This window comes from Mercenaria mercenaria, chromosome 3 (assembly GCF_021730395.1).
Source record: "Mercenaria mercenaria strain notata chromosome 3, MADL_Memer_1, whole genome shotgun sequence".
NCBI classification, from domain to species: Eukaryota; Metazoa; Mollusca; class Bivalvia; order Venerida; family Veneridae; genus Mercenaria; species Mercenaria mercenaria.
In genome coordinates, this window is record NC_069363.1 from 90,698,532 (window position 1) to 90,717,933 (window position 19,402).

A 19,402-nucleotide genomic window follows, 5' to 3' on the forward strand; every position below is an offset into this window, starting at 1 on the left:
GTGACCTTGACCTTTGAGACAGGGATAAGGGTGTTGTGAATTTTTTCTTAGATGACAGTGTTATTGACCATACAGTAAAAAATATATATCAACCTTTGACCTCCATGTGTCACCTTGACCTTTGAGCTAGGGTTTTGGGTGCTGCGCATGACATGTCTTCTTATTATGGGGTACATTTGTGCCACGGCATATTAAAATGCATTTAAGGATTGTCGAGTTATACACCAGACAGAAAAAACCCTGTTGGCCATTGACCTACAAGTGTGACCTTGGCCTTTGAGCTAAGAGTCGGAGGTTTGCGCATGACACGTTGTCTCATCAAGGGGAAATTTGTGCCACCTGATATTTAAATCCTGGTTATGGACCAGACAGGAAAATCCTTATTGACATTTTGATCTCCAAGTGTGATCTTGACCTTTGCGCTAGGGTCCTATGTTTTGCGCATGGCACATCGTCTGATTATGGGAAACATTTATTCCAAGTAATATTGTAATCTCTTGAGTTCTGGACCGGACTCGAAACAGACCCTGTTCATGCCATATTAATATCTGACTGCCAAGTGTGACCTTGACCTTTAAGCTAGGGGTCTGAAAGTTGTGCACGACACATCGTCATATTATGGGATACATTTGTGCCAAGTAATATTAAAACCCCTTCCTGGATTGTTGAGTTACAGACCGGACAGGAAAAAAGCCATATTGAAAGTTGACCTCCAAGTCTAACATTGACCTTTGAGCTAGGAATATGGGTATTACACATGACACTTTGTCTCATTATGGGGTATACATTTGTTTCAAGGAATATCAAAATCCCTTCCGCATGGATGACAGATTAATTGACCATACAGGAAAAACACATTGTCCATTGACCCTTGACCTCCACGTTTGACCTTTACATTTGAGCTAAGGGTCGGGGTTTTGTGCAAGACACATCGTCTTATCAAGGGGAATATTTGTGCCAACTAATATTCAAATCCTGTTTTGCACGAAGTTATGGACCGGACAGGAAAAACAACAAAACTTATTGACCTTTGACCTCCAAGTGTGGCTTTAGGGTTCTGGGTGTTGTGCATGACACGTCATCTGAATATAGGGAACTTTTATGTAAGTAATATTGCAATCCCTTGATGGATTCCAGAGTTCTGGATCGGACACGAAACAGACCCTGTTCATGCTATGTTAACATTTGAACGCCAAGTTTGACATTGACCTTAAAGCTAGGATTCTGGAAGCTGGCATGTCTTCTCATCAAGGGAACATCTGTGCTAAGTAATATCAAAATCCCTTGTTAAATGACAGAGTTACGGACCGGGCACGAAATAGCGGACGGACAGACATACGGACGGACGGACGTACGTTCATACATATAGGTATTTATGTAGCTACCTTTTTGTTCTCTCTGTTGTTTTTTTAGCTACGTAAAAGAAAAATAGTCACATAAAAGCTTACGGAATGAAGGACATCAAAGAAAAAATACAGTTATATCTATTGTTCCTATAGCCGCCTAAGTATGTAAATGTAAGCTCGGAATGACGGAATGACAGACGGACGGACGGAAAAGTGCAATCCTATAGTGCCAGAAACTGGCCGGGAAATGGCTAATAAGCTAATGTTTAGTCGGTTCAAAAACTCACATGAGCTTATGTTGTACTTGTTCGATGTCTTGCCGACTTTAAATAAATCTTATCTTATCTTATTTGGTATACATATACGGCGCTCTCGAGACGACAGCGATTAACAAACTTTGTAATTCGCGACAGGAAACTTGATGTTTGACAACCACGTACAAAGAAATATTTTCATTCAATTTCTCAACAGGAAAAGCATGTAGCTTTGTGACTTTCTTCCTGCGTCTGACCACAACTTATATGTATCGATTGCAAGGGTATTTTCTTTAATTTTATGCAGTTATTTCTTGAAAATGAAACATACTTATTTAGTGTTATATTATTCGGATAAACAAATATCGGACATGAATGTAGTGGTAGTAGGTTTGCTAACAACCTTGCTGTGGGATTAATCATTTAGGGATCGTGGTAAGAGTGTCCGCCAAGAGTTCTGGGGTTCAAACCTCAGTAGGGACCTTGGTATTTTCTCCCACATACTTACTTTCTATGGCTTTAGAAGTGCTTGATGTGATACTAGTGACAGCCTTACTCATTTTAGGCAAAGAGCTTTAGAAATAAATTGACCGGCAACTTGAAAGGGAAATCTCACCAACATCATGTGGGAACTGATCGAAAGATCTCGTTTTATCGGTGTATGAAACAGACAACAGAAGGATAAAAATTTGTGTCGTGAAAAACTTAATTTTCTATCAGATCGTTTGTTTATAATGATAATGTTGTCTTTTTTAATGTTATTAGTATTTTCTACATGGGAAAGTAATGAATTTATGATTGGAAGTCTGAGAAATCAACAGTGGTTGTTTGAAAATTGAACCCAATTTGGTTTATTACGTGCTGGCTGTATCGCCAGTGTAAATTGTAATAGCCTACTTTAATAAACGTCTGTTGTGATCAATTTAAGTCAGCAAATGCTTCATTAAGATAACGCGCTGACACAAGATTGTCTCCTGTTGCCATTCTGTGTATTTTATACTTCTTGTTTTAGTTATTTCAGTGACTTATTTAGATAAAGACTTTTCTTTTCAAAAATGATGCAGATCGATGTGTTCACTAATATTATATTGTTCATAATAATTCAGTTTGAAGTATTTTACCTTAAAAGTCGTTTTACAAAACCTACAACACTTTCAACTCTCTCCTCTTATTTTTTGTAGGTCACTTCCATTTTATAAAAAAATGGTGTAACTAATTAATTTTGGCAACAAATATTTTAATTCTTTTATTTTTCCTCAGGGGGGATTCTTTGAAGTGGCAACATTTTTCTAATTTTTTCCTTATTTTGGATAAAAAGAATTTCTGCAAAGTTGTACCAACCAATTCAGAATGCTGTTAAGATTAATAAGCAAAGTTATTGGGATGAATTTATCGATACCTGACTAAGCTTAAGACACTTTCCACTTTAAAAACCTTGTCGGCTCTAGGGGTCAAGGTCATTGAAATACCTACTCATTTGTCTTATCGGGATGACTTATTAGCCCACCATCATCAGATGGTGGGCTATTCAAATCACTCAGCGTCCGTGGTCCTTCTGTCCATTAACAATTTCTCGTTGTCGCATCTCCTCAGAAACTACTGGGGGCATTTTGACCAAACTTTGTTAGAATGATGTGTTGGTACCCTTGTTGTGTCCCCCTGAAAATCAGACTGGTTCAACAATTTTTGAGTGAGTTATGGTCCTTTGTTTATTTTGATTTCTAATATAATTTTATATCCAGTGGCCCTCCAAGTAGTTAATTGGTTTTTTTATGGCCTTACCTGTAGAAGGGTCATAAAGTCTGCATACACTATTAATGAGATAATGATTCAAGTTGTTCATTATTTTCCTATTACACCTCAGCAGTGAATGGACTACCTTAGTAGATTGATGATTAATTTGTTTAGTACTCAGATTTCTGGGTTTAATTATTAGTTATAATATAAGTAATTATATGAGCATTCTTTGTTTCCATAAAAAGAAAAAAAAAATTGCATATAACTCATTAATGGTGTCATCTCTCTTGTTTAGGGTATGGGTTTAATTATTAGTTATAATATAAGTAATTAGACTTGCATTCTCTGTTTCCCTAATAAGAAAAAAAAATGCATATAACTCATTAATGGTGTCATCTCTTGTTTAGGGTCAAGGTCACTTATTTTGATCTAGTGACCTTTTTTGGTTTTTAACCTACAACATTCAAATTTGGACCACATGTATAGTTTTGAGTGGCTAGATGAACCTTGACATGAGTTGACCTTGATATTGACCTAGTGACCTACTTTCACATTTCTGTTGCTACAGCCTTCAAATTTGGACCACATGCATAGGTTTGTGTACCGAAAAAAACTTTGACATTGACCTAGTGACCTACTTTCACATTTTTGAAGGTACAGCCTTCCAGTTTGGACCACCTGCTTAGTTTTGTGTTCCGAAATAAAATTTGACCTTGATTTTGACCTAGTGACCTACTTTCACATTTCTCAAGCTACAGCTTTTAAATTTGGACCACATGCATAGTTTTGTGTACCGAAGTGAACTTTGACCTTGAGATTGACCTAGTGACCTACTTTCTCATTTCTCAAGCTACAGGCTTCAGATTTGGACCACGTGCATAGTTTTGTGTTCTGAATTGAAATTTGACCTTGATTTTTACCTAGTACCTACTTTCACATTTCTCAAGCTACAGCCTTCAAATTCAAAGCACATGCATAGTTTTGTGTACCGAAATGAACTTTGACCTTGAAGTTGATCTAGTGACCTACTTTCACATTGCTCAAGCTACAGCTTTCAAATTTGGACCACATGCACAGTTTTGTGTACAGAAATGAACTTTGACCTTGATTATGACATAGTGACATATTTGTGCTTTGCTCATAGCACATTCATATATTGACCAATCTCTTTGATATTTGGTATGTAAAGTACCTTGTATGGAGCTGAAATTATCAACTGGTATTAGAGGTCACTGGATCCAAGGACTGTGATGACCTGGATTCTGACATAGTGACCTACTTTTAGGATTTTGAGCTTGTCTTGAAATTTGGAACATTCAAAAATGACTCAGTGGTGGACGCCAAGATCACTCTGTGATCTCTTGTTTTATGATGTGATATTTTGTAGTTGACATCCCTCTAAGCCTTACCTGTGTCTGCATTTTACTGTTAAGAAAATGAAGATGTTAAAAAACAAAAAAAAAGTCATACAGTACTTGCCAAACTTACTTTCTCCAGGTCGCTTAACGGGTTAACCCAACAGCAAGGCTTTTGGTAGTAGCCTAGGAACCTAGGAAGTGGCTAGGTGTCTGGTAACCGGACCTCTAGACCCAGAGTCTAGAGGTCTGTTAATCAATATACATGTACTATTATGTACTGCAAATAAAAGTTATGATTAGTTGTCATAAAGATGCCATTTTTTACGGGGTTTTTGAAAATATTTTATTTATAAATACCTCTGTTTCCTGTCACTTACAATTTAAAACAATGAGAAAAATACGACAGCAAACTTTTGAAATCATCTCCCGTTTCTAAAGATAAATTATAGTCTCCTGTTTGTACATGTAAGTACCGTTCTAAGTATTCATATTGATTACCGAACCTCTAGACAGCCCTGTACGGGTTGTGTGCTCTACCGAGTACCGACAAAACTAGCACACTGTCTAACATAAAATTATGGTTTAAATAATAGGATGTTTCGGGACAGCCTGATAACTTTTGACTGTCAGTGTCCCATCACATCCAAACTTACTCTGCATATTTACGCCTCCCTTCGAAGAAGGAGGTGTGTATTGTTTTGCTGATGTTTGTCGGTCAGTTCACCAATCGGTTTCCTGATGATTACACAAGAACGCTTTGGCCTAGGATCATGAAAGTTGATAGGGAGGTTGATCATTACAAGTATATGATCCCTATTGACTTTGAGATCAGTAGGTCAAAGGTCAAGATCATAGTGACCTGGAAGAGTTAAACGGTTTCCAGATGATAAATTGAGAATGCTTGGGTTTAGGATCAGGAAACTTATAAGGGAGGTTGATCATGACCAGCAGATGACCCCTACTGATTTTGAGATCGGTAGGTCAAAGGTCAAGGTAACAGTGACCCGGAACAGTTAAACTGTTTCCAGATGATAAATTGAGAACGTTTGAGTCTAAGGTCAAGTAACTTAGGTTGATCATGACCAGCAGATGACCTCTATTGATTTTTAGATCAGTAGGTCAAAGTTCAAGGTCAAAGTGAGCCCAGGAACAGTTAAACAGTTTCCAGACGATAACTTTAGAACACTTGGGCCTAGGATCACAAAACTTTATAGGGAGCTTGATCATGACCAGCAGATGGCCCCTATTGATTTTGAGGTCAGTAGGTCAAATGTCAAGGTCAGATTGACCAAAAATAGTAGTACTTTTTTTTTGCCAAATAACTAGAGAATGCTTTGGTCTAAGATCACATTTGATAAGGGGTCACCTATATAATTGGTAAATGACCAATAATTATTGATTTGAGATCAGTGCATCAAATGTCCACTGCACAGTGAGATACACCCCCACAAAGCAGAAATTTTTCCTTGAATTCTGGAGGTGCATAATATTGCAAGCATCATAAGACCAACCAAAGAAGCATAACATGGCCCCACACTTGGTACCAAATATCACTGGGTGAGAAAAATGTGCAGTTAGTACGGGGCTTGAACCCTGGTCACCTTGCTTACAGAGCAATAGCTCTACCAACTGAGCTAAATGACTGCTTTTCACATTCACCCCCCTCACGTGACTAAGTCTTTACCTTGACATGTACTTGTATCTGACAATGAGGAATATACCAACAACAGGTTATAAAAATCTTACCAGTATATCTATAAGGTTGAAAAATAATTTTATTACTTTTAAAAGTGTAAAAATTACACAAAAGGACTTTTCTTATCAATATAGACAAGTAGGTTGAATAAAAAGATGCCAGAGTGGAAAGTGTGTGACATTGCTTGATCATGTTACATTATAATTCTGCAATATGCTCAAGAGGGATACAAGCGATTGATTATTGTATGTAAATACATAGTCTCAGGTTTAGAAATACCCGATCCTGCTCAAAATAACCCTCTTGGTAGCCTAGTGGTAGAGTGTCTGCTTTGAGACTGTGGGAGGTCAATGGTTTGCTTCCTGGCTGAGTCATATCAAAGACATGAAAAATGTTGGTGCTCAGCTTTATGAGGATAGTTTTAGGATCGGTTAGACTGGAGTCAGTACAATGTGACTAGGTAGGGTATCAAACACAAACACTGCTCAAAATAAATTTTAGAACAATTGTCCTTTTGAAGAATCTTTTGAGAATGTACAGTCCTCAGTATTGTCACCTGTATGTTATGACATACGAATATCAACATTTTTGTAATTATAACAATATAATTACAAAAATGTTGATATTCATATGTCATAAATTGTTATTTACATTATATATAAATAAACATTTATTGTTATAAAGAAGTTATATACTGTACTAACCCAGTATTGCTAGCCACTTCCATTAAAAATGTTACATTTTACGCAAAAAACCCAAGTACTTTGCTCCAAGGTCAAGGTGACAGTTAGAGGTCAGAGGTATACAGGATCAGTTTTGTGTCATATAGTTATAACTTTCCAATCCATTAACTTTTAGAGATTTTTATAAAATTTGGCACACATATTTTCTGAAACTAAAACAGCACTACATTAGGAGGTCAAAGGTTACAGAATGTAGAGTAGTGTTTGTCTCAGATTTTTCCAAACTAAAGAAATCTAGGAAAAAGCCTTTGAATTCAAAAGTAATTATGTTGTTTTAATTTTGCAGGGTGATATATTTGCCTCTACAATGTCAAAGGACTCCAAGAAGATGAGAACAGAGCGTCATCTTCGTCAGATACTTGGTTTAAATGGTCAAGAGAGGGACAGTGCCTACATCGAGATGGGAGATAACTCTGATACAGAAGAGAGAAAGAAAGACATGAAGATATTCTTTGTAGACTTATCTTCCTTTACAAGTTCAGTCCAGTTTGTGATCCTGTGTGCAGCAACATTTTTCTTTTATCTTATTTATGGTTACTTCCAGGTAAACATGACTTGTGACATATTTTTTTTTCTTTTTGAAGTTTTATCGAAACTTTGGTAATAAAAAAAGTTTTTTCAAATTCTAAAATTTGGATGGTCGCTTATTAGTAATTTCTGAAAAAAGATATTCTGGGACTTCTATTCAATCTGTAAAGCAATAATATACTTTGATTCTGTAAAAAATAGTGTAATATTTCTTATTCATAATTGAACTGGCTTATAGTTAGTCTTTTTATCATGAAAAGTTTTTTGTCAATAAGACAGAATTTGATGTAGAATATGGACAACATAATTAACCTAAGCATGCACTTTATAAAAGCTGTGGTATTCAATGAAGAAGATGCTCAGGAATTTTTGGACTTGTTAAATATTTTGTAATTTTACAAACCATTTTTCATGTTATTTCTTTTAGGAATTGATATTCCGCCTAAAGGAGTTCCGTCCACATGGCTGGTATCTTACTCTGGTACAGTTCGGATGTTACACGTGTTTTGGCCTGATTGAAATGGTCTGCACTGGTGATAAAACCAGAAAGTAAGTCATTTGGTGCGTTTCATCATTGTTTGAACTCGGTTAACAATATATATTGCAGTGACACTCTGTGTTGATACTGTCGTTTGAAAGCATGGCTTTGAATGTAAAACTCATTCAAGTACGGATGTTATCCATCTTGCTTGCAAAGGAGCAGTGACTCTGCACACCAAGTGCCCGCTCATCCCAGATGTAATGCCTGGAAATCTGGTGTAAATCATGTGAAACAAATTCCTTCAGTATGTTTTAACTGTCAACACAATAAACAAAGTAACTTATCTTTCAAAATGATGACTGCAAAGTCCATTAATTCATGTTGAGTATTTATTTAATTTGCTCGATTGTGATGAAAGCTTGAATTTTATTGAATCACTCTTGAATCTGCTTCCTGGAAAAAACAGTACTTGTTTTAATGAGAAGGTATGGTCATGACCTCAGCATAGCTCAAACGCAGGACCTCTGGATTGAATGGCAAACACCCTTACCACTAGCTAGGCCACCACTCCCCTTATTTAATTATTAATAATTAGGGATTCATTTTTGGTGATGGACTAGGATACCAGTTGTATTTTTTTCAGGATACCTATGAAGATGTATTGTTTGCTAGCATTCCTTACAGTTGCTACAATGGGTCTCTCTAATACATCAGTTGGATATCTGAACTACCCAACACAAGTTATATTTAAATGTTGTAAGCTTATTCCAGTGATGATAGGTGGAGTTCTCATACAAGGTAATTCATATAATATAAATAAAAAAGTGACAGGTGTACTTATTTATTAGATTATTAAAAAAAATATGGCAGATTTTTAATCAAGTTATAAAATTTAAAAGCAATGGTTGTTGGATATTACAAGAAATTTCCTACTTTAAATGTTGTAACCGTATTGGTAGAGAAAACCTTTTTGAACATTTTGTTACTTGTGTGTTTGATTCGTATTTGGGTAAATTTTATATTTTGATAATTATTTGCCAGAAATATTTCAAGTGGCAAATATTAAAAGAATGTTTGATTTCAGGCAAGAGATATTCACCATTAGATGTCACTGCAATGTTGATGATGGTAGTAGGTCTTATATTGTTTACGTTGGCTGATAACAGTGTTTCTCCATCATTCAATACATATGGTATGTTCCTATTTTTCAACATGTATATACATGATGTTTCTGTGTAATTCAGCCACCATTCAGGGATTTTCACCAGGAAATTTTGCCCTGGCTCTTAAAAATGGGAAATTTGTAGGTGATAATTGCTGATTTTGGGAAGCTTCCTAGCCACCTGTATTTCAGTTGTACTTCATCTGATTTGTTTTTCCCATAGTTTAATTTCATATTTCTGGTTTGAATTTAGAGTTATTTGCATTTGTGGTTGTTTGTGATTAAATAAACAAACTATATTTACAATAAAGATTGATAATAACTGATGATAACTATAAACTTCTGTTAAGTTGCTATTAACAGTCTCGTACAATAGCAATACTAGTTTTTGTGAGGTCACTAGACACACAAAACAGGGAGCTGTTACATAGTGTCCCAATATTTAGGAAAATGCATTAGGAGGTAAACTTACAGTCATATAAAACAGGGAATCCAGACTGTTACAGGGTATCAATATTACACGACATACATAACGCATGTTTCAATAGTGAGTCTTACATTCTTGCCAGAGGTTTACCTGATCTCTTGAAATAATATTGACTAAATGTTTATAATGTTTATATAATTACAGGTGTTATACTGATATGTCTAGCATTGTGTGCTGATGGACTCATTGGTAACTTTCAAGAAAAAACTCTGAAACAGTTTTCAGCTGCAAACTCAGAAATGGTAACAGCTTCAAGTTTCAGTTCTTTCTGTGTTAATTTCCTTTCCTGGCATCAACTTGCTTTGACATGGTTATTGAGAAGTTATCAACAGTTTTCTAAATCTGTCATGTTTCATGTAATAAAATACTCATTGAATGACTTGCCAGTCAGTAGTTAAAACTATTGATCTGTAAGCTCTTCAGTATTGAGTAAGTGTATGCTGATATATATTATATTCATTTCATCTTAACAATGACAAGAATATAGTGATAACAAGACTATAAATGCATGACAAGTATTTTATCTTGTAGCAGGTTGTGGACATTTACCTACCGACAAAAGAAGTTACGGAGCTTTTTCTGTGTCACATAGCACTGTCAAATATCTGTGTATCTGTAGTGTCATACGACAGTGTCATATTGTCAAATAACAGTGTTACATGATAGTGTCATATGGCAGTGTCATACTGTAGTTTTATATAACAGTGTTTCACGCTATTGTCACATGACACAGTATCGTATTGTAGTTTTTTATAACAGTGTCATATTCTAGTTTTATATAACAGTGTTACACTGTAGTGTCACATGGCAATGTCATATTATGGTGTCACGTGAAATTTCAATGCATTTCAACTATATTTCAGGTATTTTACTCCTATTCTCTGGGCTTTGTGTATATACTGGTTGGAATATTATTACTTGGTGATATTGTCTCTGCTTTTAAAGTTTGTCAACTGGTAAGTTGCATCATATTTTAGCATGTTATAGAAACATCCTTTGTTACTGTTGCATTGCAATGTATACAATTTGGTATATTAAAACTTTATACTTTCTAAATTTATCTAACATTGTTGAGTACATATTGCAACATAATTTATCATTATTATTAACAATTAGTCAGCTTTTTTCGTAGCAGTTTTAAACTTGCATTTTTACTGAATTTTTAATTTTGTCAAGGCGTCTTGAAATACAGCGGTTTTGCTATTAAACGAAAATTATTAACATTATTCAAGTTTAATGCAACCCTTTTTTGCAGCAAAATAAACTTTTATTTTATGTTATTATATTTTCACTAGATATATTGGTCTGCATATAATACTCACCATTGTTTATTTCAGTATCCAGTGCAGACCTATGGGTATGGTGTGATATATTCACTGTCTGGATATATTGGTCTATATATAGTACTAACCCTTGTCTGTCTATTTCAGTATCCAGTGCAGACCTATGGATATGGGGTGTTATTTTCACTGTCTGGATATATTGGACTATATATATAGTTCTCTCCCTTGTCTGTTTAATCCAGTATCCAGTGCAGACTTATGGGTGTGTGGTGATATTTTCACTGTCTGGATATATTGGTTTATGTATACTGTGAAATCATTAATATTCATGGGGGACTAATTTTCGTGGTCGAGTCAATCAACGAAATTTAATCCCAAGAAACAAGTAAAATTTCCATTCATTTTATGTTCAAAAGTTGAAATCCACGAATTCATATCCCCACGAAATTGCCGTTTTGACCAAAACCACGAAATTTTATGCCCACGAAATTAAATGATTTTACAGTAGTACTAACCCTTGTCTGTCTATTTCAGTATCCAGTGCAGACCTATGGATATGGGGTGCTATTTTCACTGTCTGGATATATTGGTTTATGTATAGTACTAACCCTTGTCTGTCTATTTCAGTATCCAGTGCAGACCTATGGATATGGGGTGATATTTTCACTGTCTGGATATATTGGTTTATGTATAGTACTAACCCTTGTCTGTCAATTTCAGTATCCAGTGCAGACCTATGGATATGGTGTGATATTCTCACTGTCTGGATATATTGGTTTATATATAGTACTAACCCTTGTCTGTCTATTTCAGTATCCAGTGCAGACCTATGGATATGGGGTGATATTTTCACTGTCTGGATATATTGGTTTATATATAGTACTCACCTTTGTCTGTCTATTTCAGTATCCAGTGCAGACCTATGGATATGGGCTGATATTTTCACTGTCTGGCTATATTGGTTTATACATAGTACTCACCCTTGTAAAGTCATTTGGAGCTCTTATAGCTGTGACAGGTATGTGTTTGTTTTGATATTGTTTCATTCTGATAGGTTTTTATCCCCTAATCTGCTCATTAATTCTTTTTACCACACCATTTTTAAATGAATGATATTTCCCTAGAATTACTGTTTTGGCCAGATGAATGTATATGAGTATAGTTTCACAAGTGCTTTAAATTCTTGATGAATAAAATTAGTTTATATAAAAGTGAAATTCTTTCATGCAATTTTATTTTGAAAGGACACACTTTCAGTTGCCAATTTTCAGTTAAATATTTAAAATTTGCAGCATTCTTTATTTCAGAAGATAAACTCATTAGGTCAATATGAAGTAATGTTCCAGGACAATTAATTATTGATATTTTGATTTTGCATAATCCATTTTATCACTGTATTTAGTAGATATATACTTTTATCATGACAAAATTTCAGAAGTATTTGTGTGTATCTAGGATAGTGTATACATGTAGCTGTATCTTATATGATAATAAATCTGTCTTTAAAAAAATCCTGAAATCTTCATTTCCAGTGACCACATGTAGAAAAGCTGTTACCATTATTTTGTCTTTCCTGTTTTTCACAAAGCCTTTCACATATCAGTAAGTACAGTATATCATTTTTCCCAAGATAGGCATTTTTTATCTTAGGTTGTAGCACTTTGAAAAAAAGTGCTTCAGTAAAAACTGAACTTGGACTGCACAGAAGTGTGTTTGCGCTCATTCTGTGTAAAATTCACCACTCAAACTACATTGAAACCACCTGATCTGATGAAGCTAATGACAGTGTGAATTTGGATCAAGTTAATGAACTTAAAGTATACTATTAAATTAATGTATTTGTTTTGAAATACTTTTAACAATCAAGATATTATTAAGCTCCAGCAGTATATGTATATAGAGAGGTTGTCATAGAAGGCTTTTGAAGAATTTAAGCTATTCATTTACATTAACTGTACATTGTCTTTAACTTTCTGCTTCCTATATCCTGTGCTTTTTAGCTCACCTGTCACAAAGTGACAAGGTGAGCTTTTGTGATCGCGCAGCGTCCGTCGTCCGTCCGTCCGTGCGTTCGTGCGTGCGTAAACTTTTGCTTGTGACCACTCTAGAGGTCACATTTTTCATGGGATCTTTATGAAAATTGGTCAGAATGTTCCCCTTGATGATATCTAGGTCAAGTTCGAAACTGGGTCACGTGCGGTCAAAAAATAGGTCAGTAGGTCTAAAAATAGAAAAACCTTGTGACCTCTCTAGAGGCCATATATTTCACAAGATCTTCATGAAAATTGGTCAGAATGTTCACCTTGATGATATCTAGGTCAAGTTCGAAACTGGGTCACGTGGCATCAAAAACTAGGTCAGTAGGTCAAATAATAGAAAAACCTTGTGACCTCTCTAAAGGCCATATTTTTCATGGGATCTGTATGAAAGTTGGTCTGAATGTTCATCTTGATGATATCTAGGTCAAGTTCGAAACTGGGTCACGTGCGGTCAAAAACTAGGTCAGTAGGTCTAAAAATAGAAAAACCTTGTGACCTCTCTAGAGGCCATACTTATGAATGGATCTTCATAAAAATTGGTCAGAATGTTCACCTTGATGATATCTAGGTCAAGTTCGAAACTGGGTCACGTGCAATCAAAAACTAGGTCAGTAGGTCTAAAAATAGAAAAACCTTGTGACCTCTCTAGAGGCCATATATTTCATGGTATCTTCATGAAAATTGGTCAGAATGTTCACCTTGATGATATCTAGGTCAAGTTCGAAACTGGGTCACCTGCCGTGAAAAACTAGGTCAGTAGGTCAGATAATAGAAAAACCTTATGACCTCTCTAGAGGCCATATTTTTCATGGGATCTGTATGAAAGTTGGTCTGAATGTTCATCTTGATGATATCTAGGTCAAGTTTGAAAGTGGGTCACGTGCCTTCAAAAACTAGGTCAGTAGGTCAAATAATAGAAAAACCTTGTGACCTCTCTAGAGGCCATATTTTTCATGGGATCTGTATGAAAGTTGGTCTGAATGTTCATCTTGATGATATCTAGATCAAGTTCAAAACAGGGTCATGTGCGGTCAAAAACTAGGTCAGTAGGTCTAAAAATAGAAAAACCTTGTGACCTCACTAGAGGCCATACTTGTGAATGGATCTCCATAAAAATTGGTCAGAATGTTCATCTTGATGATATCTAGGTCAAATTCGAAAGTGGGTCACGTGCCTTCAAAAAATAGGTCAGTAGGTCAAATAATGAAAAAATGTTGTGACCTCTCTAGAGGCCATATTTTTCATGGGATCTGTATGAAAGTTGGTCTGAATGTTTATCTTGATGATATATAGGTCAAGTTTGAAACTGGGTCAACTGCGATCAAAAACTAGGTCAGTAGGTCTTAAAATAGAAAAACCTTGTGACCTCTCTAGAGGTTATACCCTTGAATGGATCTTCATGAAAATTGGTCAGAATGTTCACCTTGATGATATCTAGATCAAGTTTGAAACTGGGTCACGTGCCTTAAAAAACTAGGTCAATAGGTCAAATAATAGAAAAACCTTGTGACCTCTCTAGAGACCATATTTTTCAATAGATCTTCACGAAAATTGGTCAGAAATTTTATCTTGATAATGTCTAGGTCAAGTTCAAAACTGGGTCACATGAGCTCAAAAACTAGGTCACTATGTCAAATAATAGAAAAAACGACGTCATACTCAAAACTGGGTCATGTGGGAACAGGTGAGCGATTCAGGACCATCATGGTCCTCTTGTTTAAATACAGTTAAACCCTGATTGCTTGAAGTTGCAAGAGGGTGAACAAACAGTTTGAATTACCTTGGTTTCGAAAGAATCAGAATGTAGAAAACATAAGGAAACAGGCAGTACATTGCTCATGTCAGACCTGTTTCTTGACAGAGTGCTATTTCAATGTTGAAATTTGAAAGGAAAAATTAACAATATTTTCTGACTTTCTTAACAAATCCTCACTCAAAGTCAGAATGAGATAAGCATACTCTAGAGTTTCCCTGAGTGGTTAGCAATCCAGCCGAAAGTAGCTAGAACAACATGAAAAATTGTTCAGGTGAGTGTGATTGCCTGGATCATTGATGCTTGTATGACCAGTGCCTGTTGGCTACTTATTCCACACGATTCTAGTCTCTTACTTGTACTTACGTGTATTTCAGGTATGTATGGTCCGGGATGATAGTTGTGGCTGGAATTTATCTGAATGTATACAGTAAGAATAAAGTATCATGGGATACTACAATATCACATTGGTACTGGTATATACGACAGAGACTCGGTATAGAAAGGAAATATCCCATCAGAAGTGTTACAAGTACTGTTGTGTAACAGTCATACTTGCAGGGTGTTTTGTACTAAAAGAGATTAATTATTTATTTCAATAGTTGTGCATTTTAATGTAGTAGGGAAAAATCTCACTTCACTTTAGGGTTATTTTGTTTGTTGAGGTGTTATATGTTATTTAACTATTTATAATTGTACTATTTTTAGCTCACCTGTCACAAAGTGACAAGGTGAGCTTTTGTGATGGCGCGGTGTCCGTCGTCCGTCCGTGCGTCCGTAAACTTTTGCTTGTGACCACTCTAGAGGTCACATTTTTCATGGGATCTTTATGAAAGTTGGTCAGAATGTTCATCTTGATGATATCTAGGTCAAGTTCGAAACTGGGTCACGTGCCATCAAAAACTAGGTCAGTAGGTCTAAAAATAGAAAAACCTTGTGACCTCTCTAGAGGCCATATATTTCATAAGATCTTCATGAAAATTGGTCAGAATGTTCACGTTGATGATATCTAGGTCAAGTTCGAAACTGGGTCACGTGGGTTCAAAAACTAGGTCAGTAGGTCTAAAAATAGAAAAACCTTGTGACCTCTCTAGAGGCCATATTTTTCATGAGATCTTCATGAATATTGGTCAGAATGTTTACCTTGATAATATCTAGGTCAAGTTCGAAACTGGGTCACGTAGGGTCAAAAACTAGGTCATTAGGTCTAAAAATAGAAAAACCTTGTGACCTCTCTAGAGGCCATATTTCTCAATGGATCTTCATGAAAATTGGTCAGAATGTTCACCTTGATGATATCTAGGTCAAGTTCGAAACTGGGTCACGTGGGGTTAAAAACTAGGTCAGTAAATCTAAAATTAGAAAAACCTTGTGACCTCTCTAGAGGCCATATTTTTCATGAGATCTTCATGAATATTGGTCAGAATGTTCACCTTGATGATATCTAGGTCAAGTTCGAAACTGGGTCATGTGGGGTCAAAAACTAGGTCAGTAGATCTAAAAATAGAAAAACCTTGTGACCTCTCTAGAGGCCATATTTCTCAATGGATCTTCATGAAAATTGGTCAGAATGTTCACCTTGATGATATCTAGGTCAAGTTCGAAACTGGGTCACGTGCAGTCAAAAACTAGGTCAGTAGGTCTAAAAATAGGAAAACCTTGTGACCTCTCTAGAGGCGATATTTTTCAATGGATCTTCATGAAAATTGGTCAGAATGTTCACGTTGAAGATATCTAGGTCAAGTTTGAAACTGGGTCACGTGGGGTTAAAAACTAGGTCAGTAGATCTAAAAATAGAAAAACCTTGTGACCTCTCTAGAGGCCATATTTTTCATGAGATCTTCATGATTATTGGTCAGAATGTTCACCTTGATGATATCTAAGTCAAGTTTGAAACTGGGTCACGTGGGGTTAAAAACTAGGTCAGTAGGTCTAAAAATAGAAAAAACCTTGTGACCTCTCTAGAGGCCATATTTCTCAACGGATCTTCATGAAAATTGGTGAGAATGTTCAGCTTGATGATATCTAGGTCAGGTTTGTAACTGGGTCATGTGCGGTCAAAAACTAGGTCAGTAGGTCGAAAAATAGAAAAACCTTGTGACCTCTCTAGAGGCCACATTTTTCACGAGATCTTCATGAAAATTGGTGAGAATGTTCACCTTGATGATATCTAGGTCAAGTTTAAAAGTGGGTCACGTGCCTTCAAAAACTAGGCCATTAGGTCAAATAATAGAAAAACCTTGTGACCTCTCTAGAGGCCATATTTTTCAATGGATCTTCATGAAAATTGGTCAGAATTTTTTATCTTGATGATATCTAGGTCACATGTGCTCAAAAACTAGGTAACTATGTCAAATAATAGAAATAATGACGTCATACTCAGTTCAACACTGGGTCATGTGGGGATAGGTGAGCGATTCAGGACCATCATGGTCCTCTTGTTTGTTTTTACAGAGGGATAAATATGAAGGCATTATTAGCAATTATGAATTATTTAGAAGATTCTGTCAGATGTGTTTCATGTTAAAGCTTGACAGATGTACTGTGAAGTGATTAATATTTGTGGGGGACTAATTTTCGTGGATTTCGTGGTTGAGTCAACCCACGAAATTTAATCCCAACGAACAAGTGAAATTCTCATTCATTTTATGTTCAAAAGTTGAAATCCACGAATTCATATCCCCACGAAATTGCCGTTTTGACCCAAACCACGAAATTTCATGCCCACGAAATTAAATGATTTTACAGTATTTCATGTTTAAGTATGAAAGGTGTAGTTCATGTATGTTTGACAAGTATATTTCTTGTTTAATTTGAACGGGGTAATTGTACCCCACCACCCTCCCTGGGTATACTGGTTTCAGGTTGTCTGTCTGTCTGTCCATCCATCTGTCCGTAAACACAATCTTGTGCGCACCAACTCTTCATCCCCTTGACACAATTTAATGAAACTTCACACAAGTGATCAGTAACAACAGTAGTTGTGCATGGTGCATGTTAGGTTCATTCAGAAAAAAAATTTGCAGAGTATTTACGGCATCTTTTTAGTCCCTTCTTGTTTGAGAGATACCTTCAACATGTCTGTCAGCAGTTTTAATGACAGGACCTGTTGAAAGTACCTTTACTTTGTACCCATTTATGTTTAGACATTCTGCCCCTATTCCAATAACCATCCTGCCCACACCTTCTTCTGATAAGTTGATAGAACAATTTTTAATGTTTTGTGAAGTGTTTACCCACTCAAGTGTTCTTTATAGATGACTTTTGTGATATATATTTTACAATTATAAATCCTTGTTGAAACTTTGACATACTTATTTTCATATTTTATTTTATAGTTGTAGTTACAGGGTCATATTGTATTGATCTGTATCTACATATACAGTCTACTCTCTCATGCTAAAACATGTTAAGTGACCTTTGCCTCAAGCAGCCATGTGAAAGTCCATGGACACTTTTTGTTCTGTATTTTGTCTTTTATCTTACATGACCACCTACCACCAATTTGCAGTCAAAATTAATGTGTCATTTTCCTTCAGAAACCACAGATATTGTCTTTTATACTTGGAATCATCTTGTTATGTTTTCAGACTGTTCATATTTCTTATGAAAAATAGACAAATGCAATAACCATCACAAATGACAATAAAGTATTGGTTCCAAAGATCAAGATACATTTTAACCCTTATCCTGCTAAATTTCTATAATGAACTTGTCCATCTTTCAGTTTGGACAGTACCATTACCTGTTTAAAGGGGTGAAAATACCGAAAAGATACTGACTGAATGGCGAATAGTGCAGAGATTGAACATGATCTACACTGATCGGAAAGGCAGAATCAGTCGTGTCTAGCATGATAAGGGTTAAATTTGATCAGTTCCAGTAGAAGAGCATTGTAACACAGTCCACTTTGCTAAATTGCATACTAAAGTATCTTGCATTAATTACGAATTAAGGCAGTTACTGTATGGTAAAGGGGACAGATATTGCGAATTATTTTATTGTACCCCCCAACAACAAAGTTGTAAGGGGGGGTATACTGGTTTCAGGTTGTCTGTCTGTCTGTCTGTCCATCTGGTCGTCTGTCCGTAGACGCAATCTTGTGCGCACCATCTCTCCTTATCCCCTTGACAGAATTTAATGAAACTTCACACAAGTGATCAGTACCAACAGTAGTTGTGCATGGGGCATGTTAGGTTCTTTTAGAAAAAAAATTTGCTGAGTTATGGGACTTTGTTTTTTTGTTACTATACTATATACATAGACACAATCTTGTGCGCACCATCTCTCCTCATCCCCTTGACACAATTTAATGAAACTTCACACAAGTGATCAGTACCAACAGTAGTTGTGCATGGGGCATGTTAGGTTCTTTTAGAAAAAAAATTTGCAGAGTTATGGGACTTTGTTTTTTGTTACTATACTATATACATAGACACAATCTTGTGCGCACCATCTCTCCTCATCCCCTTGACACAATTTAATGAAACTTCACACAAGTGATCAGTAACAACAGTAGTTGTGCATGGGGCATG

At 35.8% G+C, this 19,402-nt stretch overlaps 1 protein-coding gene across 1 annotated transcript; it reads left to right on the forward strand.

The window, feature by feature from the left end:
- Positions 1–1,751: 1,751 nt before the first annotated feature.
- Positions 1,752–18,176, forward strand: LOC123524078 (adenosine 3'-phospho 5'-phosphosulfate transporter 2-like). Its single transcript, XM_045301979.2, has 10 exons — positions 1,752–1,884; positions 7,421–7,678; positions 8,090–8,211; positions 8,787–8,941; positions 9,228–9,335; positions 9,937–10,034; positions 10,656–10,748; positions 11,982–12,093; positions 12,608–12,677; positions 15,245–18,176. The coding sequence occupies exons 2-10, from the start codon at positions 7,442–7,444 to the stop codon at positions 15,411–15,413; spliced, it is 1,164 nt and encodes a 387-aa protein (XP_045157914.2). The 5' UTR covers positions 1,752–1,884; positions 7,421–7,441; the 3' UTR covers positions 15,414–18,176.
- Positions 18,177–19,402: the final 1,226 nt, after the last annotated feature.

Coding starts and splice junctions, on each gene's coding strand:
- LOC123524078 (XM_045301979.2), top strand. CDS start 7,442: ATGTCAAAGGACTCCAAGAAGATGAGAACAGAGCGTCATCTTCGTCAG. Junction 8,942..9,227: donor AGGTGGAGTTCTCATACAAG/GTAATTCATATA, acceptor GTTTGATTTCAG/GCAAGAGATATTCACCATTA. Junction 12,678..15,244: donor ACAAAGCCTTTCACATATCA/GTAAGTACAGTA, acceptor CGTGTATTTCAG/GTATGTATGGTCCGGGATGA.